Here is a 24,511-nt window from a genome sequence, read left to right as displayed (position 1 = left end):
GGTCCAACTTGACCACGAGTTGCCTCAGTCCTGAAGATACTTCAGGCACAAACTTCGTTTGCTTACATTTGGATAAAGGATTAAACTAAATTTATTAAAAAAAGATTATTGTTCTCTGCTATGAGAAATAATCAGATCCTTGATCGATTGCAAATAAGTTCATACTTTACATTCTTCTTTAATACAGAAGTGAAGAATGAGATAAATATTGGAAATTTCACTATTTTCGTACTTTGGATCTTTTTGATAAAAATATGGAAAAAGAAATAAACTATAGTGCACAAATTGTCATAACGCTTTCAAATCATACAATTTACCATGTTTAGACTAATATCCTTGGATAGGTTGGATTTTTTGTCGTTACTAAATATCATGTTTTAAATATTTATATCGTTTAAAGCTTAGAAAGAGTGACCAAATATTATCGGAAATATTTCTTTAATGATGTTAGACTTAAAAGAGAAGCTCAACTATTTTTCCCTCTTACTCTCACAGTACTACTAGTTTTGAAAAGGAGGGCCATTTTCAATCTAAAAATTGAAGAAAAATTATTATGTTACAAACTGAGAAAAAGGATGCCGCATTTGCCTTGAGTATAATTAATTCATAAATATAATAGTTCCTTATATAAATTTTTTTCTACCATCCGTCTCTCAAAAATAGATAATTGCTAATTATTAAATATATTGGGATGGATTATTCAACAGTGTATGCGTGTGAAATATCTTAATACACATTGATGATATATTATCATGAAATGCATGGTCCATTTTTACTTCAAGTATGTATCCCGTTATGCGAAGTGTATAGTGAAAACGGGGATGATAGACTCTACTCCTCACATTAGAGATATAGTTAAGTTCAGCTGTACTGGAATCTGGAAGGATTGCAGCTGTGGACATTTTCCTAAGGTAAGAGCAGTGCATGTGATATTGAAATTAACATAAGCTTTTATATCATCATTATATCTAGTTAGAAATAAGTTATCATTCTGTGCTTTAAGTTATATTGTTCAAGAATTTTGTCACTCATATTTTAGGTAAGATTTATTCTGCTTTATGCTAACTGAAGAAAGGGAAACAAAATGTACTAGATCGGACTCTTTTTAACTAACACGTAACTGCCATTATTTACAAATTCTCTGATATTTTGCGTAATGTCAAAGTACCTAAAGCTATACGAAATATTTTCCTTTTATATATTTATATATATATATATATATATATATATATATATATAGGGTGTTCGGGATAAATTTGACAGTTTCGTAAGGAAAAAGAAAATCTTCTTTGTATCTATTAAATTTAATGAATTGACAAAAAAACATTACAGGCAGAGTTAATTACAATACTATCAACAAGATTTACTCAAAATAACCACCATTAGCATCGATCACAGCTTCAATTCTGCTTCGGAACCTCGAACAAGCTGATGCTACAGTCTCCCTGGGAAGGGCCGCAAAAACTGTTTTAATTTTATCCATTAACTGGGCTTTTGTATTACTGGAAGTGCGATTGGTGTCTTTTTCAACTGCGCCCCATACAAAATAATCCATGGGGTTAAGGTCTGGGGAGTTTGGAGGCCAAACATTTGGACTGGTGAAGTCGTAGAAATTTTCAGACAACCATTTTTGACTTTTCCCAGAGGTGTGGCAAGGGGCCGAATCCTGCTGCCATACATACGGCCTACCATTGCCTACCCTTGTTATCCAGGGCTTGACTACAGTTAGCAACTCCACGAACAAAGCCCGAATTCCAATGCCAGGGTTCTTCAACACCTGTTCCTGCAGATTTGCGAGGAATTCTGCTGTATGAACGCAATCAGATCGTCTGCTAGGGATCTTTCTTCTTGCTACATCCTCGTAGTCACCATTGCAAGTCTCTAGTTCATGCCTGATTGTTTTTACTGTATTCAGGGAGCATTGAGCAGCAGTCGTAATATCCTTATTTTGATGGCGGGCACGAATCATCATGATACAAGTTATTCTCTTCCATGATTCAGGTGGGTTCCAGCTATCCATCCTTTCTGACATCTTGTATATGAATGAAGAAGGGTCCAAACTTTTAAATGAAGAGAAGTGTGTGTTAATACATGTAACTTACGGAAAAATATAATTAATTATAAATATGTCAAATTTATCCCGAACACCCTGTATATATATATATATATATATATATATATATATATATATATATATATATATATATATATATATATATATATATATATATATATATGGGTTGTGTCCGTATGTCAAAGGAACTTTCCTGTTAATCTGTATCTCTAATCATTAGCATGTGTGCATCTGGTAAACTCATGTTATTTTATTCAGTGCTGGTTAGTTGCAAATATTTCGCCATTTTAGTAACAGATCTGGCATACTGTTTTATAATAGATGGCTACAAAATTATGCTATTCATACAAACGTTTGTCATGAGCAAGGTGAAGTGGAGTCATCAATATATATATATATATATATATGTTAAAAATGCCATGCAATTTTAAACCTGGTTTTACTCCATTTCCCAAGTAAGCAAACAGACAAACAAGTCAAGTTTGCGCCTGCAAGTGATGCAAGTCTAGCTGATCCTACAGGTAGTGCAAGACCAAGGCAACTCGTGGTAAAGGTGGCATAAGATCTGATCACTAATCTTAATATTTACCAATGCCAAAACACATCTCCAAGAAGGGGATGTATGATGTTTTGTATTAAAGGCAAGGGAGCCGAAATCGGTCTGGGTAGTGGCTCCCTTGCCTTTAATACAAAACATCATACATCCCCTTCTTGGAGATGTGTTTTGGCATTGGTAAATATTAAGATTAGTGATCAGATCTTATGCCACCTTTACCAAGAGTTGCCTTGGTCTTGCACTACCTGTAGGATCAGCTAGACTTGCATCACTTGCAGGCGCAAACTTGACTTGTTTGTCTGTTTGCTTACTTGGGAAATGGAGTAAAACCAGGTTTAAAATTGCATGGCATTTTTAACATTTATTATACCCAAGGTAAAATACTTTCTATATATATATATATATAAAAAAAAAAACACTTTCTCACAACACTTTTTAAATCCCCCCTCAATAGTTTGTTATATTTATGGTGAGTTAATTTTTTTTATTTAATCGGATGTTTAACCAAGGTGGACATTTTCAAAAGAACGGAAGGTTTGTTTGGAATTTAGTGGTCACTTTGGAGTTTATTATAAGTATAGGAACAGTAGTTCCTACACTGATAAAATACGTAAAGATATTTAAAATAAGTTTTATTTTGTTGTACGGTTGGAAGACGGAATTAGTCGTGCATACCCTATTCAGATTCAGAAAATATTCTGTACCATGTTTAAAAATTATCAAAAGCTGGCTAAAGAGGTCTCTTCAAACGCCGTTCCTGGTTCCTATGCTTTAGGAAAAGCGAAATACCATAAAGAATTCTTCTAAATAAATATATTAAGCATTACTGCAAAATCTAAACAAACGAATACAATGCAGTACCCAATTTTCATGACTATATTGTCTTATTTGATGGACGCATAGGTTTTACATAATGATAATGTGTAACGACAAACCTTCTAATATTTTACTGACAGAAACTCAATATTGATCCGAGTCTCGAACGCTGTTTTGTTCAGAAGTTTCATTCAATTTTGTTTTCATTTAAAGTGAGCAATCTTATTCATGATCTTCATTTATTTAAAGTTTAATCTGAAGTTTTGGAGTTTTTAGGTTCGTAATAGAGACTGAGATATTCTTATTAATTTAACATTAGAAACGGCATTTTGATTTTTTTTTTTAAAGACTTATAGCTTTCGACAAAAAACTGCAATAATGTGGATAGTTTACGAAATATAATAATCCAAACAAGAGGCAGACACTTATTTTGGGTATTCTTGGAATAGGAGATTAAAAACTACGCTACCGGCCTTGACGTATATATACGTCCAAGTTACTATGGATGCGAAGTGCGTATTAAAATTCTAATACCATTCATATTCGAAGCATATGAGGATGCGTATTTGATCCACAATGGCCGGTAAGGTGGTTAAAATCTGTGCTTTTCTATTAAGGATATATTACTGTATATATGTTGTTCATTTCGATTAATCATATGGCAGAAGTCGATTCAGTGTATAATTTCTGATCATTGTTTTGCGATCAGAAAAGATGGCATGTAGAGTTGTTATTGAAGGAATTGTAAGGACGAGTATATTCAATTTGTTTCAGGTTGGAGATTCTGGTAATATAAGTAAAATTATTTAGAACATCACTGGAGCAGCTAGGGTTCCCACTGCAGAATCATGTATACCGTACGACGATAAGCATCACTATTTTACTCTCATCATTATTTTAATCATCACATCACCATTATACCAGATCATTATATTCATCGACCCCTTCGCTTCAAGCTGCATCACTTATACAACGCATTGAATAATAATTATCTGGACATTATCCTTACTAGTATGGGGGGTGGGGGGGGGGGGGGGTGGGGGGGGGGGGGGGTGGGGGGGGGGGGGGGTGGGGGGGGGGGGGGGTGGGGGGGGGGGGGGGTGGGGGGGGGGGGGGGTGGGGGGGGGGGGGGGTGGGGGGGGGGGGGGGTGGGGGGGGGGGGGGGTGGGGGGGGGGGGGGGTGGGGGGGGGGGGGGGTGGGGGGGGGGGGGGGTGGGGGGGGGGGGGGGTGGGGGGGGGGGGGGGTGGGGGGGGGGGGGGGTGGGGGGGGGGGGGGGTGGGGGGGGGGGGGGGTGGGGGGGGGGGGGGGTGGGGGGGGGGGGGGGTGGGGGGGGGGGGGGGTGGGGGGGGGGGGGGGTGGGGGGGGGGGGGGGTGGGGGGGGGGGGGGGTGGGGGGGGGGGGGGGTGGGGGGGGGGGGGGGTGGGGGGGGGGGGGGGTGGGGGGGGGGGGGGGTGGGGGGGGGGGGGGGTGGGGGGGGGGGGGGGTGGGGGGGGGGGGGGGTGGGGGGGGGGGGGGTGTGTGTGTGTGTGTGTGTGTGTGTATATATATGTGTGTGTGTGTGTGTGTGTGTGTATATATATGTGTGTGTGTGTGTATATATATGTGTGTGTGTGTGTGTGTGTGTGTGTGTGTGTGTGTGTGTGTGTGTGTATATATATATGTGTGTGTGTGTGTGTGTGTGTGTATATATATATATGTGTGTGTGTGTGTGTGTGTGTGTGTGTGTGTATATATATATATATATATATATATATATATATATAAAACGTGAAAATTTACGGATCTTCATTAATTAAATTCACCTGTTTTATATCCATGAGATAACAGGCATGAATCACGTATAGTAATATGGATATCAATTTTTCTTATCACTGGATTTATTTATTTATTTTTTGTTTTTTTTTTTCTCTCTCTCTCTCTCTCTGTGTCACACACGCAGGCACTCGAGCGGTCTTAAGTTTTGTCCCATTTTATATAATTACAATATTTGAATGAGATTATTTCTGGAATATATTTAATGAACTCAGAACAGATTTTGTCATATGCTAACATCCACTGTATTACAGAAAATAATGATTAACTTCAGCAAATTACTGCAACTGGTTCTTGGATGTTTTCCTTTTTTTTTTTTTTTTTTAGTACATTACAATATAAGTATTGGAAATTCCTATCTATCTTTTCATGAAACATAAACGAATACAGTATTTTCGTTATGGAACCTTTTTTTTTTCGTAGGTAAGTATATATGCGAAGGTACCGTATTCGCTACAAATTTCTGATACCTAGTTTTTTATGTGCAAATTCGTATAGATACATTTTATCCTATGTACATATTATTATCTCATCTCATCTTCCTTTTCCATCTTTTACTTTGCGGTGTCGATGGATTATTAATAATCGGACCATACCAATTCACAGGATAAGGTGGTCAGCCCTACGCCTCGATGTATCCTATGTCCGCATTGGTGTTGGATTCTCAATGCCAGTTTGCCTGCTTTGCAGGATGAAAAACCCCAGGTAAACTGGGACGAAAAAGGCCTACTGTCTGCACCCAAGACCGGCTAACTTGGATATGGCTGAGGAAGATCCTTAAGCTCCTCAGCTGCAGATCAAAAACGGACTCTCATGAAAATCTCTGAACAGTGGCCGCAGCGTTTTTTACAAGATTAAAACAAACTGATTTTGTGGGTCGATTTATTACTATGAATGACATATGGATTCACAATTACACACCAGAATCCAAACAGCAGTCAAAACACCGTGGACAGAATTCGGTTGTTCAGCGACAAAGAATACAAAGTCGGTTCCATCAGAGGAAAGGTCGTGGCATCCCTGTTTTGGGATGCTAAAGGCATTGTGTTTATTAATTATCTTGAAAAGGGTAAAACAATAACAGGGTAATATTATTCCGATCTTTTAACCAGACTAGATGAAAAAAATTCATAAGAAAAGGCCCTGTTTGCAGAAGAAAATAATCAGCTTTCATCAGGACAATGCACCTGCCCACAAAGGTGTTTTTGCAATGGGAAAATTAAGAGATCTGCACTATGAATTGTTGGAACATCCACCCTATTCCCCAGATTTGGCTCCCTCAGAGTTCTGGCTCTTCCCAAAACCAAAGCTCTTCCTCGCTGGTCAATGTTATTTCTTCGAATCAAGAGGCGATTGCAGCTGTAGAGGGGTATTTTGCAAATCTTGAAAACCATTATCCCGTCAGTATACTGAGAACCAGTATACTGACCGGATAATGGAGTTGGAGTATCACTGGAATAAATGTATTCGTCTTAAGCGAGATAATGTAATTAAAAATAAATTTTGAAATTATAAATTCGTTTTTTTCATTATTAGGCCAGGAACTTTTCAGACCATCCTCGTAAGTGTGTGTATGTATGTGTATATGTGTGTGTGTATATATATATATATATATATAAACGGTTTTGACTTCAGATTTCAGAAATGATATTTTCTATTCAAAGATGTCCATGTTTTGCCAGCTGAGGTTTGTTCCTAAATATCTTTATCTAACCACATAAGCCACATAAAAGTAACCAGCCATATTGTTTCTAATGCAACATGCAGTCTTTCATCGTTATTTCCTATAAAATGTGAAAATAGTTCATATTCATGAACTATTTTCATGAACACCTTCCACCATTTTAATTCATCTCATAAACGGTAGATATTAAAGATTTATTTTGGATGCCTACATAATAAAATTACGTCAGTTGCCAGTATGGGGATTTTAGTATGACAAATTAGGAATAAGTTATGTAGCATTATTAATTGGAGATTAATCAGTGATGCTTGCTTATAAATTCAAATATTTTATTCAAAATTTCTACTTTTTAAGTTTTCAAAAAATACTCATTTCTTTCAGTCGCATCGATGGCAATATTAATTGACTTCAGAAATAACTGCCATAGATGAAATCTATGGAGTTATTTCTGAAGTCAATTACGTTGTTACAGTAAATTGGCGAATTGAATTAGATAAAATAATGTTGACATTATTTTTCTTTATTAAGTTTCTTCAGTTGAGGTTCAAATGGCATACATGAGATGCAGAGATGAGAACTCAAACAACACTGTAAGTATCATCAGAAGTTCTTATCATGAACAATATCAATATTCCGTATTTTTCATCAGTGTGTGTGGGTGTGTACGCGTGTGTGTAATTTATAGAAATTTATTCAGTATATAAAATATTTCATAGAATATACTTATAGAACTTTACATGCATGAAATTTGTAATTTTGTATACTTTGAAATCAGGGATTTTCCATTTTATTTTAAAAGTTTTTCTTTCCCTCACTTATGAACTTCTTTTTTTAAATGTTTGATATCAAATACATATTTATTTCCTCTTTATAAATATAAACAACCGTCTAATTCATCAATTGTGGTAAGTTTACAGAACGATCTGGTTTCGAGTAATGGCTAAATTAGCAGTTCCTAATGAGCTGCCGGAAACCATGTGATTAAACATCTTTACTGACCAGCGGTTACAACTTGAAAATGTTGCCAGCTCTTATCGGACTACATAGCCATTTAGCTAACTGTTTATTGTTAGATAAACTTTTTTAAAAATATTATACCAAAGAAGAAAATAAAGCAGTTTAATTTTTGTTTCCGAATTTGCCACAAAACTTAAAATTCTTTACAAATTACTCATTAACCCCAAAAAATATAAAACATTTAAAAAGATGAAAAATGAAAAATAAATTTCTTTGTTTCCAAAAACAATGACAATCCCACAGTTGAAAACGGATTTCAAGGGTGTTATTCATTTTAAAAAAATCGGTTTTCGATGCGAATAATATTTTTGGCAAATTATTTAAATATTTGTTTTAATAGTTGTTAATTTATATGTGGTTAAAACGATTTCTGCATTACTTTTCGCGCATAGCTTCGTGAGTTCTGTTTGTAAAGGCAGGACTGTATAATGACTTCCCATATCTTCACATAATGTGGAATAATCTTCAGTGTAAATTGTTGTTAACTTTTTTGTTGTTAAGTTTATAACATTCATTGCTTTACCCAAAATATTCTTAAACGAAGTTGAAATATTTGAAATATTAAGTGAGTTAATTTTGGTGTTAATTTGGGTCAGATCTTACAAACCTTATCAAGTTTTCCTCAACATCTTCAATTTATTTTAATAAACTTATCGATGCAGTTGAATGTGTTCTCGGCTGTCGTATAATTTTCCTAGATTTTTACGCAGACGTATTATTCAATAGATTTATCAAACTCATACGTGTAGGTTTATTTGATAAATTATTTTAAATAACTTAAAATTCAAACGGCATTTTTAAAAAAAAAATGGGTCTCTTGGTTGTACCAACTGATCCGCGTTAGCTCTGCATATAATTAATGACACGATCGCTTTCCAGACTCGTGGTTCGTACTGTCATACATCCTCAGGAGAGAGATTTATTATTATTATTATTATTATTATTATTAAGAGAGACCTCCAGATAGTCAGAGGCTCATTAAGGGAGGACACATACTACACGCACCAGCTATCATACTTATTCTTGAATTCATTCACACTGCTTTCCCTCACAACATCCAAAATCTAGTCCTCACCTGTCAGTCAAGCATAATTCCACCAATACGACACTGGATATCTTATCACGCCAAAGTGAATGATTTTACATTTACTGACAATGAACTGATATCTTTTTCCCATGCCCACAATCCCAGTCTATTCAAATCATTTTGCAAGTACTGCACATCGGCAGCATTCCTGATAACCTTAACTATCGTTGCATGATCAGCAATAGCAGTATATCGCTTGTGAAATCCTTCCCAATATCATTAATGTACAGATTGAACAACAGTCGACCTTTTAGGTCGACTGTTGTTGGTGTACTCCTTTTAGTACACCAATTGTTACTTTAAATCTTGCAGACTCACATCCCCCGTATACCACTTTTTGATATCTGCCAGTCAGCCATTCTCTTATCCACGCTAATATTCTATAAACCAAACCCATATTCTCCAATTTATGCAACAGTATACCATGCTATATTCTGTCAAAAGCGGTAGCAAAATCCAAAAAATATAACGGTGTCTCCATTCACCTTGTCTAGTTCAATGGTAATATTATTATAAAATTAAGCATAAAAAACGTATTTTTTAATACTGACCATATACAAATATTTTAACATTCTTTGCCTACCAGTTTCGCTAGCAAACTGTCTAGCTTTTTCAAGGCGTTGACAGAAAAGTATAAAAAATACTAGTAAATGCAAATTGAAAGGAACATATAAACGTTGTAAACACTCTAGTAGCTAAGGTTGCACGTTCGCGTGACAGAGACTGAGTGGACTAATTGTTCTTAATCATTATCATTCATGAGTGTTTGTTGTAAACGCATAATGTGATTACTAGCTAACTGTAGTTTAAATGGATTTAGAGAGAGGATGAGGTTTTTCCATGAACTGTTAAGAATAGTACCCTGGTTTCTATTGAGGTTTCCGCCAGTTTTTAACACTATTGCGGCTTCCTTGAATAAACGATGTCTATAATCGTCATCTAAATATGGCACGGAGCTACTTTGCCACTCTATCGTGTGATTAGGCGTACAGAAATGATGTGATAAGCGGGAAGAAATATTTCTGTTGTGGTTTACATTACCAACGTTCTCCTCTGTCTGATCACCAAACTTCGTAAAGTTTGTCCGATGTAGGCGAGACCACAGGAGCAAGAATTGTAATATACTCCTGGATATTTGTAGAATGGCATATTGTCTTTTGGTGATCCTAAAAAAATGTTTGATGCTGGTGGTTGGTTTGAAGATCACTCTGATGTTGTGGGCTTTAAGTATTCTGGCTATTTCATAAGAAATTGACTTGATGAAAGGAATCACTACAGTAGAAATGTAGGTTGTCACCGTATAGATATTTTTTGATGATGTTCGGAGGGTATCGATTTTGTGATAATGTTTTGGCTATTAGTGTGATTTCAGTCTGTGTATCCTCCTCTTCTGATATAAACTTACGTGCTTTATTTTTCAACATATCGATAATGCTTAGTTTTTGTGTCTTGTGATGGTTAAAAGTATAATGAAGGTATCTTCCAGTGTCTGTTGGCTTTCTGTAAATAGATAAATTGACACTATTTGGTTGTCTTTTTATCAAGATGTCTAGAAAATGCAGATGGTTGTTGTTATTTTCAACTTCCAGAGTGAATTTTATTTTGTTATGTATGGAATTGATTTTATTCACAAACGATTTTAGCTTTTCTAAGCTATCTTTTGCATATAATGAAAATATCGTCAACATATCTCCACGATATAGATGGCCTAGGAGAGATTGTTGAGAGAATTTATTTTTCAAATTTTTCCATGAAAAGGTCTGCACAAGATGGTGATAGCGGACTTCCCATTGCTAGGCCTTCTAATTGTTGGTATATAGTGTTATTGACCTTGAAGAAATTAGACTGAAGGCAGTGTTTAAACATTTGTGTGATGTCTAGAGGAAAGAGGTATTGAATGATGTTTATTACCTCTTCTATTGCTCTTCTACTGGTACACTGGTGAAGAGGGACACAATATCCAGACTGGCTAGTATGTCTGTTGGTTCAATCTTAATGGCTTAGAGTTTATTTACAAAATGCTGACTATTCTTGATAAGGATTCTGTTGATCTTATTTTGTTATTTAATAAGTTTACAAGATGCTTAGCCAAAAGGTAAGTTCGGGATGATCTCCCATCAACGATTGGACGGAGAGGTATATCCTTTTTATGAATTTTAGGTGTCCAATATAGTCTGGGAGTAATGGGATGTGAGGATTTTATTCTTCTCTGCACCTTTTTTGGACAAATGTTGCAATTACGGATTAGTTGGTTTGTTTCATTCTGATTTTTTATGGTGGGATCTTTGTCTAGGATCTTATAGGTAGAGTTGTCTGATAGTAATATGGTTAACTTATCATAATAGTCTTTAGATTTAAGGATGACTGTTCAATTTCCCTTATGCACCTTGGTAATGATGATATCTTTGTTTTTCTTTAAGTTAAGGATTGCCTTTCTATCATAAGGAGACATGTTGAGAATGGGTTCATTAGCTTTGGTTTGGATTATGGTACTTTTGAATCTAATACTGTTGGCTGCAATTTGCGGTAGTGGATATAGGCCTTTTTCAATTCCACATATAAAATCCATTTTAGGAATGTGCTTTGGTGTAATTGCAAAGTTAAAGCCTTTTTTAGAATGTCAGATTCATTTTTTGTCAGACTACGATTCGACAAATTGAAAATCACTTTTTCGTCTGGGAGGTTGTTCTGTGTCCGATATTTTTTCTTGAAAAGTTCATTGAATTTCTTAATTTGTTTTTCTTTATAAAGTTTAAAGTTTTTTCATAACTGCACTGTATCATTTGATCAATTTCGTTCTATATGGTATATTCTAAATTGTTGGAAATTTCATCAAAGAATCTACGGCTATTAATATTACTTTGATTAAGTTTGTACCTCGTGTTCTGAATCCTTTCCCTTATAAGTGCCAATTAAGTGTGTAGATAGATTTTTCGCTGACATAGAGTTTATGTGACCTTTGACAATGAGTAACTTTGGGATGATGGAGAATTTTCTGCAACGTTTAAGAAATTAGGTCGTTTAGAAGTTTGGCCTTTCTGCATTTTTCGTTTTCATGCGCCGAAATTTGTGTTTCATTAAACTGCTCAAATTAACATACTAGTAGAATGGTAGACACTTCTGACCAGATTAAGATCAAGATAAGATAAGCAATCGTGACGGGATTGGTTATTCATTTGATGAGGTCAATGTGTATGACGTCATGAGTTTGTAATGTTTGGAATTTCCCTGGGGGCATATGTGTCAGTGACGTCAGTTCTTGTGTTTTGGTTCGCGTATGAAATTATGGGTGATGGTATAGATAAGGATTTGTGTTGTGATTGGTCGGGCACTTCTGACCAGATCAGGATCAACATAAGATACGGAATCCTGTCGAAGGTGTGTGTGTTGTTATGAGATGTAGATAAGTGACGTCATTTGTTAGTTGTAAATAAGTAACATTATTGCTTTGAATGGAAAGGAAGATATATTAGTGGATAAGGAATTGTGTTGTGACTGGTGGGACACTTTTAACCAGTCAAGATCAAGATAAGATAAGGAATCGTGATGTGAATGTGTGTTATTATAGAGTTTGGAATGTTTGGAATTTCGCTGGGGACCTCGTCTGTCAGGGTCATCACGTGGCGTGTTTGGTTTGCTTAAATCATTGTGGGTATATATTTAGATATAAGAATCGTGACTTTATTTGTTTGGAAATTTCTGGGAATATATGTCTCTCTGTGATATCACATAGTGTTTTGGTTTAACTATGGAATTGTGGGCGATATTTTTGAGATAAGATATCTTGGAAATTTCCCAGGGTGACATATCTGTCATTGTCATCAAGTTTTATGTTTGGTTGTCTATAGATGGGTGTACTAATTTTCCAATACATTTGGGGTATTTCTTTGTAGATAAAGGGCGGGAATTCTTAGACTAAGTCATGATGGCGGCAGTGTTCAGGATTTTCTGAATAATTTAATTATATGTTGGTGTCCCTCAAACACACACATTAGACATGAAAAGTCGCTAATGTATCCATGTTGATACTGTAATATGTACCCTATGATTATTCTTTGAAAAAAAAAAACTATTCAGTATTAGAATTGCGCTTTCCAAAACATATTAGCAGTGATTATTGAAATTTCAATTATCAATTGTTAGGTTTAAGTTTAAAAAAATTTCCATTATATTTTGGGGTATTTCTTTCCTGTTAAAGGGTGGGAATTCTTAGAGAAGATTCGTGATGGCAACTGTGTTTAGGCTTTTCTGAATAATTTAATTACATGCTGGTGTCTCACAAAAAGATACACTTTTTTTTTGCTCCGAAGTTATCACTATCAGTGGGAGGTGACACCACTAAAAGATCATTGGCATATGACAACCTCTTTTTCGAATTTACGTTACCTTGGTTATAAATGTTTTGGTATTGGTGTTTTTTTTAGTTTACTATGAAGAGAAAAACCAAATGGCATTTAAAAAAATAAATTAAAAATAAATGAGACTAAAAGGCTTAAAATACTTTTTTGCATGTAGTCTAGAAATTCTAATGAAATTTACATTTACTTACAGTCTTTCCAGAATGATTCTACTTAATGCAAATAGATATTTAAAAATAGTTGAATTTTTATCCACACCACAACACACAAAAACACAATCTTGAAAGAACGAAATTTCTGTAATAACCTGAAAAGCTATTTGACTTTTGTTCCTTACATTTTCTGTCCGTTTGGTACACTGTTAATTCCTTAGCATTGGGTCATACTATGTTTTTATTGCCAAGGTGGTGAGTGAAATCTCAAACTGTCTTTTGCTGACTAATATATCTGCCAGCGATCGGTAATTGTTGTGTCTACTTGTGAACTTTTCTGACTGGGGGTTTGGAATTCTCTTGGTGTTACTTGAGGGTTTGATAATACTTCCCACAGCACAACCCGAACATCACCTTTTACATGACTCATATTCTCCCTTTGATGTTTTGCGTGGTATTATCAGTTCGGGGAAGTACGACTGTTTTTCTAATGTAAAATTCTAATCACACATATCCTAAAATTATTCATTCCTGGTATTGTTTTGAATACAAATAAATAATTATTTATTCTTATTTCAAATGAAAATTAGCTCAGAAAGAAAGAAAGAAAAAAATGTTTACCGTCCAATAAATATTTATGATCACAGCAAACAAGAAATTCATCAGCTTTTTCAAAGTTTGAAATTCATGCACATATTGTTTTCATCAATTGGTATCATTTAAATGAAGAACGGGTCTGGCAATTAAGTTCTTTAATGTTTTTTTTAATTATTATTATTTTCTCTTCTAATGACGAGTATTAATCGATATATATTCATGTTGATTCACTTGATTTTATCTGCATGCTACGATACCTTTTTATTTTTATTTCACTTTTCAGGTGAAATATTCCCCACTAAAATTCTGCCTATTAATTTAATACCGATTTCCTTTTGCTTCCAAGAGTTAACACAGTTTCATTGAGTGGAGTTTCAAAAAAAAAAAAAGTCTCTGGTTAGTTTGTGCCATGAAATCTCAGAAGGAAAAAAGAATGTTATGGTGTTACTTAAATTTGTATAACACATCAACGACACCCAATTTGTTCATTTAAATTTTCACATTTTATTTGAATGAAATATTATTTACAAATTGTATTTACTGAAACTAACATACAGAAAATAAATAAAGTGAAAAATACAATATATATTTTTTGTTCCTTAATCTTCTTATTGTTTAATTTGCACTGTTGTTCAAAGGTTCTTCCCAAGCTTGTTGGATTGCCATTATGTGGTTTTTGACAACGTGTCTCTCATCTGAAAGGTAATTTTCATTTGGTGATCATTGGGAATTTATTACTGTAGTAAACTTAAGGGTTGCATATTTAAACCAATACATATACTTCTGAACATTATTATCCTCCCAACCGGCTGGTGTGGATGAAATAGTCAGCTCTCCTTAGCTTTTTTTATGGATCAAAACTTCGTCAGCATTTTGCCTTTTATCATGCCATTACCTTCCTCTGTCATTAACCTCGTTATGGCTATTCTATAGCCATTAGTGGATTAACTGTTGCTGAGTGACCTTTGTGTCTCCCTATCTTTACATCTATTGTGTTGCTTACAATTTCATTTACTGTCCTAAGTTATTTGACCTTTTTTGCCTCTAAAATGATTTATTGTGTCTCTTCCCAAAAATTTAAATGAATTTCACAGATGCAAAAAAAAATCAATCCTGAAATGACCACCGATCAGTCTTGTAATGAACCTATTTAGTGATAGTAAATTTGGTGTATTTATTCTACAAATCAGTGCACAAGAAGAGTTGCACTGATTGCTCTTTCACTTTACTTATAATATAGAAGTTTTTTCGAATTTCAGAATTTTCAAATGTTTGCTTTGAAAATATTATATCAAATATTTATATTTTTAAATAATATTTATTGAAATAAATATGTCCTTTTGCTTTCATTTCTAGCCGAATAGCATTATATGGATCATCAAATTTCAGTTTTAGAAACGATTTTCTGTTATTCATAAAGACAAAATTTAAAAAAAAATGCTAAATTGCATTACTCGGTTTCCGATTGTGAGAAATCTTTTTGGTATCAAATATTTATATCCAATGATATTTTAGCAGTGATTCTTCGCCTTCATCTTTTATTTATTTATTTATTTATTTATTTGTATTATGCATATTATGAAAATATAATATGAAAAATATCATATACGATACGGAATGATTCAAAATTTTTGCTCATTTTGAAGATTTTCTAATGCTTTCCCCACCCTCCTTATCCTCTCCTGGAACTCAATTGCATAACTACTCTAAATTTGTACAGGTTTGAGAGCATTTGCACAAAAGATATACGGCAATCAGATTGTACCATGAATCTTCTAATTCTGTACTATTTATTTGCAATCTAAAACCAGCTGTTCTACTGTCTGCTGAAATTATGTGATATTTTAGAAATAATATGCTTTATTTTCACCATGCAGAATTGTTTATATGCATACCACACAAAAGAAAGTTAAGTAGTATTATTTTTGTTTGTTTTTCTTTAAAAAATCTAACTATTAATTCTTCTGTTGCTGGAAGCTATTTCTGAAATAATCTATGTCTTATAAATACTTGGTCATATCCTCTTAGCTGAAGGAAAAGCTGAAGGCTTATTACTCTCAGTGCTATTGAGAAAGAAAGGGGAAAACACTAAAGTGCCTCAAGCTGTAGTGCAGAATACATCAAGAATGTCTTGTTTCCTTTTCGATTGTTGATTACAGATATCCTAACAGAAATATTGACATTTCGTTTACATGCTTATACATTATTTATGCCAAAATATTTTCTTAATTTATAATGATCAGTTTCACTTTTATTATCGAAAAATTAGAAATTATTTCATACAGTTATCTTGAAAAAGAGGATTTGAATTATTTTCAAAGAAAAGGTGCATATGCGTTTCATAATCTTCTTTTTTTTGGGGGGGGGGGTATAGACCTAATCAATCTGCAGATATTTCAGAGAATTTATTTCTAAATCATTCGCAAGACAACTGTTACAAACGTAAATCACTTGGGGAACATACCCATTCATTTTAGTATAAAATAGTAGCAAAGTTTCAGTTACTTTAGATATCTAATCTAGAAGAAAATGTTATGTCTGCTGATATTAGAATCTTACGTGAATAATTTTTCTGACATGATTTCTCTATTCGTTATAATGTAACCAATTTCCAGATTTTTTTCCTCCTGCAGACTTCATGTTATATGCAGTGATTTCTTCTTTGTTCTACAAGAAAAAAATCAGATAACAGGAGAAAAATATGTAGTATTTTATTTTCCACTGGCTGAATTTACAATGTTCTTTCTTTGTTTTGAAGAGAAAGTACAAATGATTTTTCTTACTATTTTTGCCATTATAACATCTGATATATTTATAAGAGTGATATTTTACCATTTTTCTCCCACACGAGGAACAGAAATAAGGTAGTAATAATATTGTTGATTCTGCCAAACTTCATTGAAGCAGAAATTATTATTACAAAACTTTGTAATATATATATATATATCTCCGAAACAAGAAATTTGGAACCCATATCACATCAATGTTGAGTGTTGGCAAGGTGATATTACAAATGTTCATGTTATCATTTATATATTTCATTTATTAACTAGAGGGCTATGCCAAACCCCCACCCCCATGTTGCATACTGGTAGGCCAGTTCTCCTTGAATTCTGATGACTCGAACTTTGAAGACTCTAAAGGGAGTTTCCTTCACCACCACCACCCCTTGGTGCCCACAATGCCCATCCACCTGAGTTCAGACTGGTAGGCTGGTTCTCCTTGAATTCTGATGACTCGAAAGGGGGTTCCAATCCCTTGCACCTAGGGAAGTCTCTGAGTGTCGAGTCTTCAAAAGGGGGACTCCACCCTCCCTGCGCCCAACTCCCCAGAGTTCCAGACTGGTAGACCAGTTGTCCTTGAATTCCGATGACTCGAATTTTGAAGACTCGAAAACGTTTCAAAAAAATATGATATAAAAAGGCTTATAATTATATATATATATAGGGTAGATTTTATTTTATTATTTTTTAATGTTTTGGTGAAATACTTTACCTGGAATACTCTTTCCAGTTCAAGAGGAACTGGAAAGTGTATTCCAGTTCCTCTTATATTTTATTCCTTCGAAAATATCACTCTGCATTATAAAAATAACTTAAAAATTAGCCTTCAAGATGAAAAGGAAACAGTACATTCAGGTATCCCTCTACCAATATTTGTAGTCTCAAATATAGGGTGAACACACAAAGCGGTTTTACACTCGGGGCACCAGATTTTTGTTTCTTTTCTGATATTTTTATTACATACATAACATTTGCGTGCAGGTTTTTTTTATTAGCCTTTGGTAGTAGATTTTCGGGATAATGGTTGGAGTTACCAGCGTTCAACCTCAAATGTCTGGCAGGATTGCCCGTTTTTCTGCTTGCTGAAGAAGGCGAGTGAAAAATACGAATTTTCAGTTATCATTAAAATAATTGATTTTCAATTTCTTTTCAATTAGACTTAACATTTATTTCCTAAAGAATTTTGTATTTCTGATGGAATTATTGTAAGATATGCATTGACAAAATCACCTTATAGTTGGAAAGAATTACCTGAAAGAGTTAAAAAAACAGAATTCTTGGTTAATAAAATATAACCATCGACTGAAGTGGGAAATTGGTTCGCTATCTCTGGACAAACTAAGAAACTGGATCAATGTAAATATCAAATATTACTCGCCAAAAATCAAAAACATCAACGAGTTTAATAGGGAGGTCTGTTCTTGATTTAAATGGAATTAGATGTCTAAAACATGAAAACATAATGTATACTTTTAAATGCTTTTGGAAAGATAACAAAAGATTCTGTGCTTTTAATAATGTTCAGAAGTATATGTATTGGTTTCAAAAAAAATAAATAAATATACATGCAACCCTTAATTTTACTACAGTAATAAATTCCCAATGATCACCAAATGAAAATTAACTTTCAGATGAGAGACACATTGTCAAAAAACCACATAAGGGCAATTCCACAAGCATGGGAAGAACCTTTGAACAACAGTGCAAATTTAACAATAAGAAGATTAATGAACAAAAAAATGGATTGAAATTTTCAGTTTATTAATTTTGTGTATCTTAGTTTCAGTAAATACAATTTGTAAATAATATTTCATTCAAATAAAATGTGTAAATTTAAATGAACAAATTGGGTGTCGTTGATGTGTTATACAAATTTAAGTAAGAACATAACATTTTTTTTTCCTTCTGAAATTTCATTCCACAAACTAACCAGAGACTTTTTTCTTTTTTTTGAAACTTCACTCAAGAAAACTGTGTCAACTCTTTGGGTATTAAATTAATAGGCAGAATTTTAGAATTTTTTTTTCACTTTTCACCTGAAAAGTGAAAAAAAAGGTATCATAGCATGCAGATAAAATCAAATGAATCAACATGCATATATCAAATAATACTCGTCATTGGAAGAGAAAATAATAAATAAAAAAACATTAATCAACTTAATAGCAAGACCTGTTCTTCATTTAAATAATCCCAAATGATGAAAACAATATGTGCATGAATTTCAAACTTTGAAAAAGCTGATGAATTTCTTGTTTGCTGTGATCATAAATATTTATTTGACGGTAAACATTTTTTTCTTTCTTTCTTTCTGAGCTAATTTTCATTTGAAATAAGAATAAATAATTATTTATTTGTATTTGAAAGAATACCAGAAATGAATTATTTTAGGATATGTGTGATTAGGATTTTACATTAGAAAAACAGTCGTACTTCCCCGAACTGATAATACCACGCAAAACATCAAAGGGAGAATATGAGTCATGTAAAAGGTGATGTTCGGGTTGTGCTGCTGTGGGAAGTATTATCAAACCCTCAAATAAGACCAGGAGAATTCCAACCCCCCCCCAGTCAGAAAAGTTCACAAGAAGACACAACAATTACCGATCGCTAACGGATATATTAGTCAGCAACAGACAGTTTGAAATTTCACTCACCACCTTGGCAATAAAAACATAGTATGACCCAATGCTAAGGAATTAACAGTGTACCAAACGGACAGAAAATGTAAGGAACAAAAGTCAAATAGCTTTTCAGGTTATTACAGAAATTTCGTTCTTTCAAAATTGTGTTTTTGTGTTTTGTGGTCAGCTATTTTTAAATATCTATTTGCATTAAGAAGAATCATTCTGGAAAGACTGTAAGTAAATGTAAATTATCATTAGAATTTCTAGACTACATATAAAAAGTTATTCTAAGCTTTTAAGTCTCGTTTATTTCTAATTTATTTTTTTTAAATGCTATTTGGTTTTTCTCTTCATAGTAAACTAAAGAAAAACACAATACGTAAACATCTGTAAACAAATTAATTAACGTAAATTCGAAAAAGAGGTTGTCATATGCCAATAATCTTTTAGTGGTGTCACCTCCCACTGATAGTGATAACTTCAGAGCAAAAAAAAGTGTATGTTTGAGAGACACCAGCATGTAATTAAATTATTCAGAAAAGCCTAAACACAGTCGCCATCACGAATCTTCTCTAAGAATTCCCACCGTTTAACAGGAAAGAAATACCCCAAAATATAATGGAATTTTTTTTTAAACTTAAAATAACAATTGATAATTAAAATTTCAATAATCACTGCTCGTATGTTTTGGTAAGGGTAATTCTAATGCTGAATATTTTTTTTCATAAGAATAATCATAGGGTACATATTACAGTATCAACATAGATGCATTAGTAACTTTTCATGTCTAATGTGTGTGTGTGTGTTTTGAGGGACACCAACATATAATTAAATTATTCAGAAAACCCTGAGCACTACCGCCATCACGACTTACTCTAAGAATTCCCACCCTTTAACTACAAAGAGATACCCCAAACTGCATTGGAAAATTAGTACACCCATCTATAGACAACCAAACACAAAACTTCATGACAATGAGATATGTGTCACCATATGAAAATTCCAAGATATCTTATCTCAAAAACATCGCCCACAATTCCATGTGCAAATCAAAACACCACATGATATCACAGATAGCATATGGTCCCCAGAAATTTCCAGTCACATAACATCAGGATTCTTATATCTAAATACACCCACAATGCTTTAAGTGATCAAAACACACCACATGATGTCCAGGACAGACGAGGGCCCCAGCGAAATTCCAAACTCTTTAATAACACACATTCACGTCATGATGCCTTATCTAATCTTGATCATGATCTGGTTAAAAGTGTCCAACCAATCAGGATTCCTTATCCACTAATATATGTTCCTTTCCATTGAAAACAATAACGTCACTTAATTACAACTAACAAATGCAATGACTTATTTACAACTAACAAATGGCATCACGTATTTACATCTCATAACAACACACACCTACGAGAAGATTCCTTCTCTTATCTTGATCTTGATCTTCTCAGAAGTGTCCCACCAATCACAACACAAATCCTTATCCCTATCATCACCCATAATTCCATATACCCGAACCAAAACACAAGAATTGACATCATTGACACATATGCCCTGAGACTAATTTCAAACATTACAAACTCATGACGTCACACACACACAATGACGTTATCAAATGAACAACACCAATCATGTCACGATTCCTTATCTTATCTTGATCTTGGTCTGGTCAGAAGTGACACCCATACTACTCATATTTGGTCGTTTGAAAGTTAAGCATAAAAAACGTATTGTTTAATACTGACCATACACAAATATTTTAACATTCTTTGCCTACCAGTTTTGCTAGCAAACTGTCTAGCTTTTTCAAGGTTTTGACAGAAAAGTATAAAAGCACTAATAAATGCAAATTGAAAGGAACACAATAACGTTGTAAACACTCTAGTAGAAAAATGCAGAAAGGACAAACTTCTAACCCACCTAACGTTCCTTAAACCTTGCAGAGGATTCTGCATTCCAGAGAAAACTATGATACTAATTGGTCAACAGTTGGCTACATTAGTCTTTGCACCATCCTTGGGCAATGGAATTACCATACATTCTTTCCATTAATGCAGAATCTTCCCTGTTCTGAGACTCATATTAAACAGCCTGATATTAACCGAATAAAAAATATAATTATCCAATATTATGAAATCCAAGAATATCACAGAACGAAAAACAAATGAACAGTGTGCTCCTAACTGCAAAAGAAGACCACTCACTGACACAATACCACAAAAACAACCTGCATATATACCAACCATGGCTGTGATCTCTAAGTCTCAGCTCTGTATTAGTCCTGAGGGGAATGAAAAGAGGGAAAATTAGTTCCATTACTTAAAGGTGTCTACAGGACTGATGTAGCAAGTTACCGTCCAATCAGCATATCAGAAGTTGCAAAGTATAGAAGTTGGCCAAGAGCAAAATACAGGAATGCTAGATAGAAATCGTATACTGTATGCGGGCAGCATGGTTTTGTGAAGTAGGTCATGCTTTAGAATTGCTCACGTGTTATAATGCAGTTACAACTGAGATGGATAAGTGATTGGTTTACAGTGACTGTTGGATTTTGCAGGATAATACAGGGATTTCTATTCAGTAAACTGCAGCGCATGGAGATGGATATAGGGTTGGTAAGAGGATAGGAGAGTGGTTGATGGAAAGATATAAGAGAGTAGTTTATTCATGAGTAGAGTCCAAAATAAGGCATGTGAGGCATGCCACAGGGTTCTGTTCTTGGACCAGTACTGTTGAGTTTGTCCATTAACAATATAGGAAATGATCTGAAGGGAAATGTTCAGTTATTTTCCGATGAAGCAAGCTTGGGTAAAGCAATAGTTAATACAGATAGTGTCAAAATTTTGCAGGATGACATGGATAGATTGGCAAACTTGGAAAAGGAGAATGGATATAAGTTTAATGTGGCAAAGTAAGGTTATGCATTTTGAAGTGAAAACATTACCATCTGTATAACATATTGGTAGAAGTGTACAACAGGAAATTGACAAAGGCAGCGACTTGGGAATGTTAGCGGATATGGAGTTAACAGTTAGTGGCCACATAGCAAAAGTGGCTAAAGCAGCTCATCAGATCTCTTGGTTACTGAAGAATACTTTGACAAGTAGAGACTGGCAGGTTATTGTTCCTCTTTATCGAGCCTTGATAAGAACTTAGCTTGATTACTGCGCGCAGATCTTGGCGCCACAGTTTCGTGGTGATGTGGAAGAGGTGGTGAGGAGGATCCAGATGCTAGTGACCAAGATGACAACAGGTCTATGAAGGGAACCTTAGGAGAACAGCTTTGAACGGGTTAAAGAAACTGTTTGATAAGGGAAAAGGGGGTGATATGATTGTAGCTTACAAATTACTGACGGGTTATTACAAGATTAATTCAGAGGAAATGTTTCAGAACAGGTGTATTGTTGGGAGAACTAGAACCATCCTAGGAAACGAAACCGAGCAAAAGTGTAGTTAACAAGGGTATTAGAACTAGTTTTTTTGCATGGAGAGTGGTGAATGAGTGGAATAGGTTTCCATATTCTGTTGTGGGTGCCATGACTGTTAATGGCTTTAAAGAAAATAACAGATACTGTTAAAATGTTGGACAGTGCTTGGCATCATTTTAGGGCCTCCCTCGATGAGTCTGACTCCTTGTAGTTTCCCGTAATAATAATAATAATAATAATTAAAGCGCATGTTTACTCTATAAATTATTTTAAATAACTAAAATAGACAGAGTATTTGAAATATTGTAAGTGATCTCCATTTAGTCTTAAGCAGAATGACATTAAATATCATATTGAGAAGAAAAACGTAAGAAAGTTTTAAAGCGAATACTAATTGAGCAGCTCTTAAGTGTGGACTGTAGACTAAAATACACAAACATTATTTAAGAAAAAAATGAGAGTTTTATAACAGGAAACGAACCTTGGAGATTCAGTGGCAAATCCTGAAGAAAACGTTGAATGATTAAACCTGAGAAGCATATGGTGAGGTTGTCTGCAAGGATCGAAAAACCAGAACTCCATGGTGGATTTAAGAAGTTAAAGAGGCAGTGAAGAAAAAGAAGAAAGCATGTCGAATGTTCCTGGAGAATAAGTCAGCTTGTGCTCTTAGAGAATACAGAGACAAATGTAAGAAAGCTAAACACTGTCAAACTAGCTAAAAAAGTCAAGGGAAGATTTTGACGAAAACATAGAGACTAAATATCAGGAATATGGCAAACTATTCTGGAAGCTGTTGAAAGTTCAGAAATGGAGGAAAGATGCGGTAAAAGGAATTAGAGATAATAAAGGTGACATGAAAACTGATGAAAACGTGAAGAAAGTGAAGAAAAAGAAGAAAGCATGTCGAATGTTCCTGGAGAATAAGTCAGCTTGTGCTCTTAGAGAATACAGAGACAAATGTAAGAAAGCTAAACACTGTCAAACTAGCTAAAAAAGTCAAGGGAAGATTTTGACGAAAACATAGAGACTAAATATCAGGAATATGGCAAACTATTCTGGAAGCTGTTGAAAATTCAGAAATGGAGGAAAGATGCGGTAAAAGGAATTAGAGATAATAAAGGTGACATGAAAACTGATGAAAACGATATCCTTGAAGTATGGAGTAATTGCTTCGAAACTTTGCTAAATGAAACAAGCAGTGACAGCACAGGCAATAAACACTGAACAGGCATGCAATCGGGAATCCATTTCCATACTTGAAGTAGAAGAAGCTATCAAAAGCCTTAAATGCAGAAAAGTAGCAGACGATATTCGACCAGAAATGATCAAGTATGTAGGTATAAAAGTCGTACAATGGCTGCACAGAGAGAACAATTCCAGATGATTTGAGTAGCACTATCATAGTACCCATATACAAAAAGGGAAATAAAACTTAATCTAAGAATTACAGAGGTATTTCCCTAACGAATATTCCGTACGATTTATACAAGTATACTTGAGAAACGGT

The 24,511-nt window shown here is 34.4% G+C and overlaps 1 protein-coding gene across 2 annotated transcripts in view; it reads left to right on the top strand.

Annotated features, from left to right (window-relative positions):
* LOC150110389 (uncharacterized) overlaps nucleotides 1–24,511 on the top strand; it is a 60,205-nt gene that overhangs the window by 21,838 nt on the left and 13,856 nt on the right. For both annotated transcript variants that reach the window (XM_090393452.1, XM_090393445.1), the window contains exon 3: nucleotides 7,472–7,533. In XM_090393452.1, the coding sequence (XP_090249578.1) occupies nucleotides 7,472–7,533 (62 nt within the window). The remainder of the gene's footprint in view (nucleotides 1–7,471; nucleotides 7,534–24,511) is intronic.

The sequence above is a fragment of the Typopeltis vanoorti genome, chromosome 1 (genome assembly GCF_054136105.1).
Source record: "Typopeltis vanoorti isolate ZY-2024b chromosome 1, IOZ_Tvanoo_1.0, whole genome shotgun sequence".
NCBI classification, from domain to species: Eukaryota; Metazoa; Arthropoda; class Arachnida; order Uropygi; family Thelyphonidae; genus Typopeltis; species Typopeltis vanoorti.
This window is presented reverse-complemented; position numbering and strand designations above follow the sequence as displayed.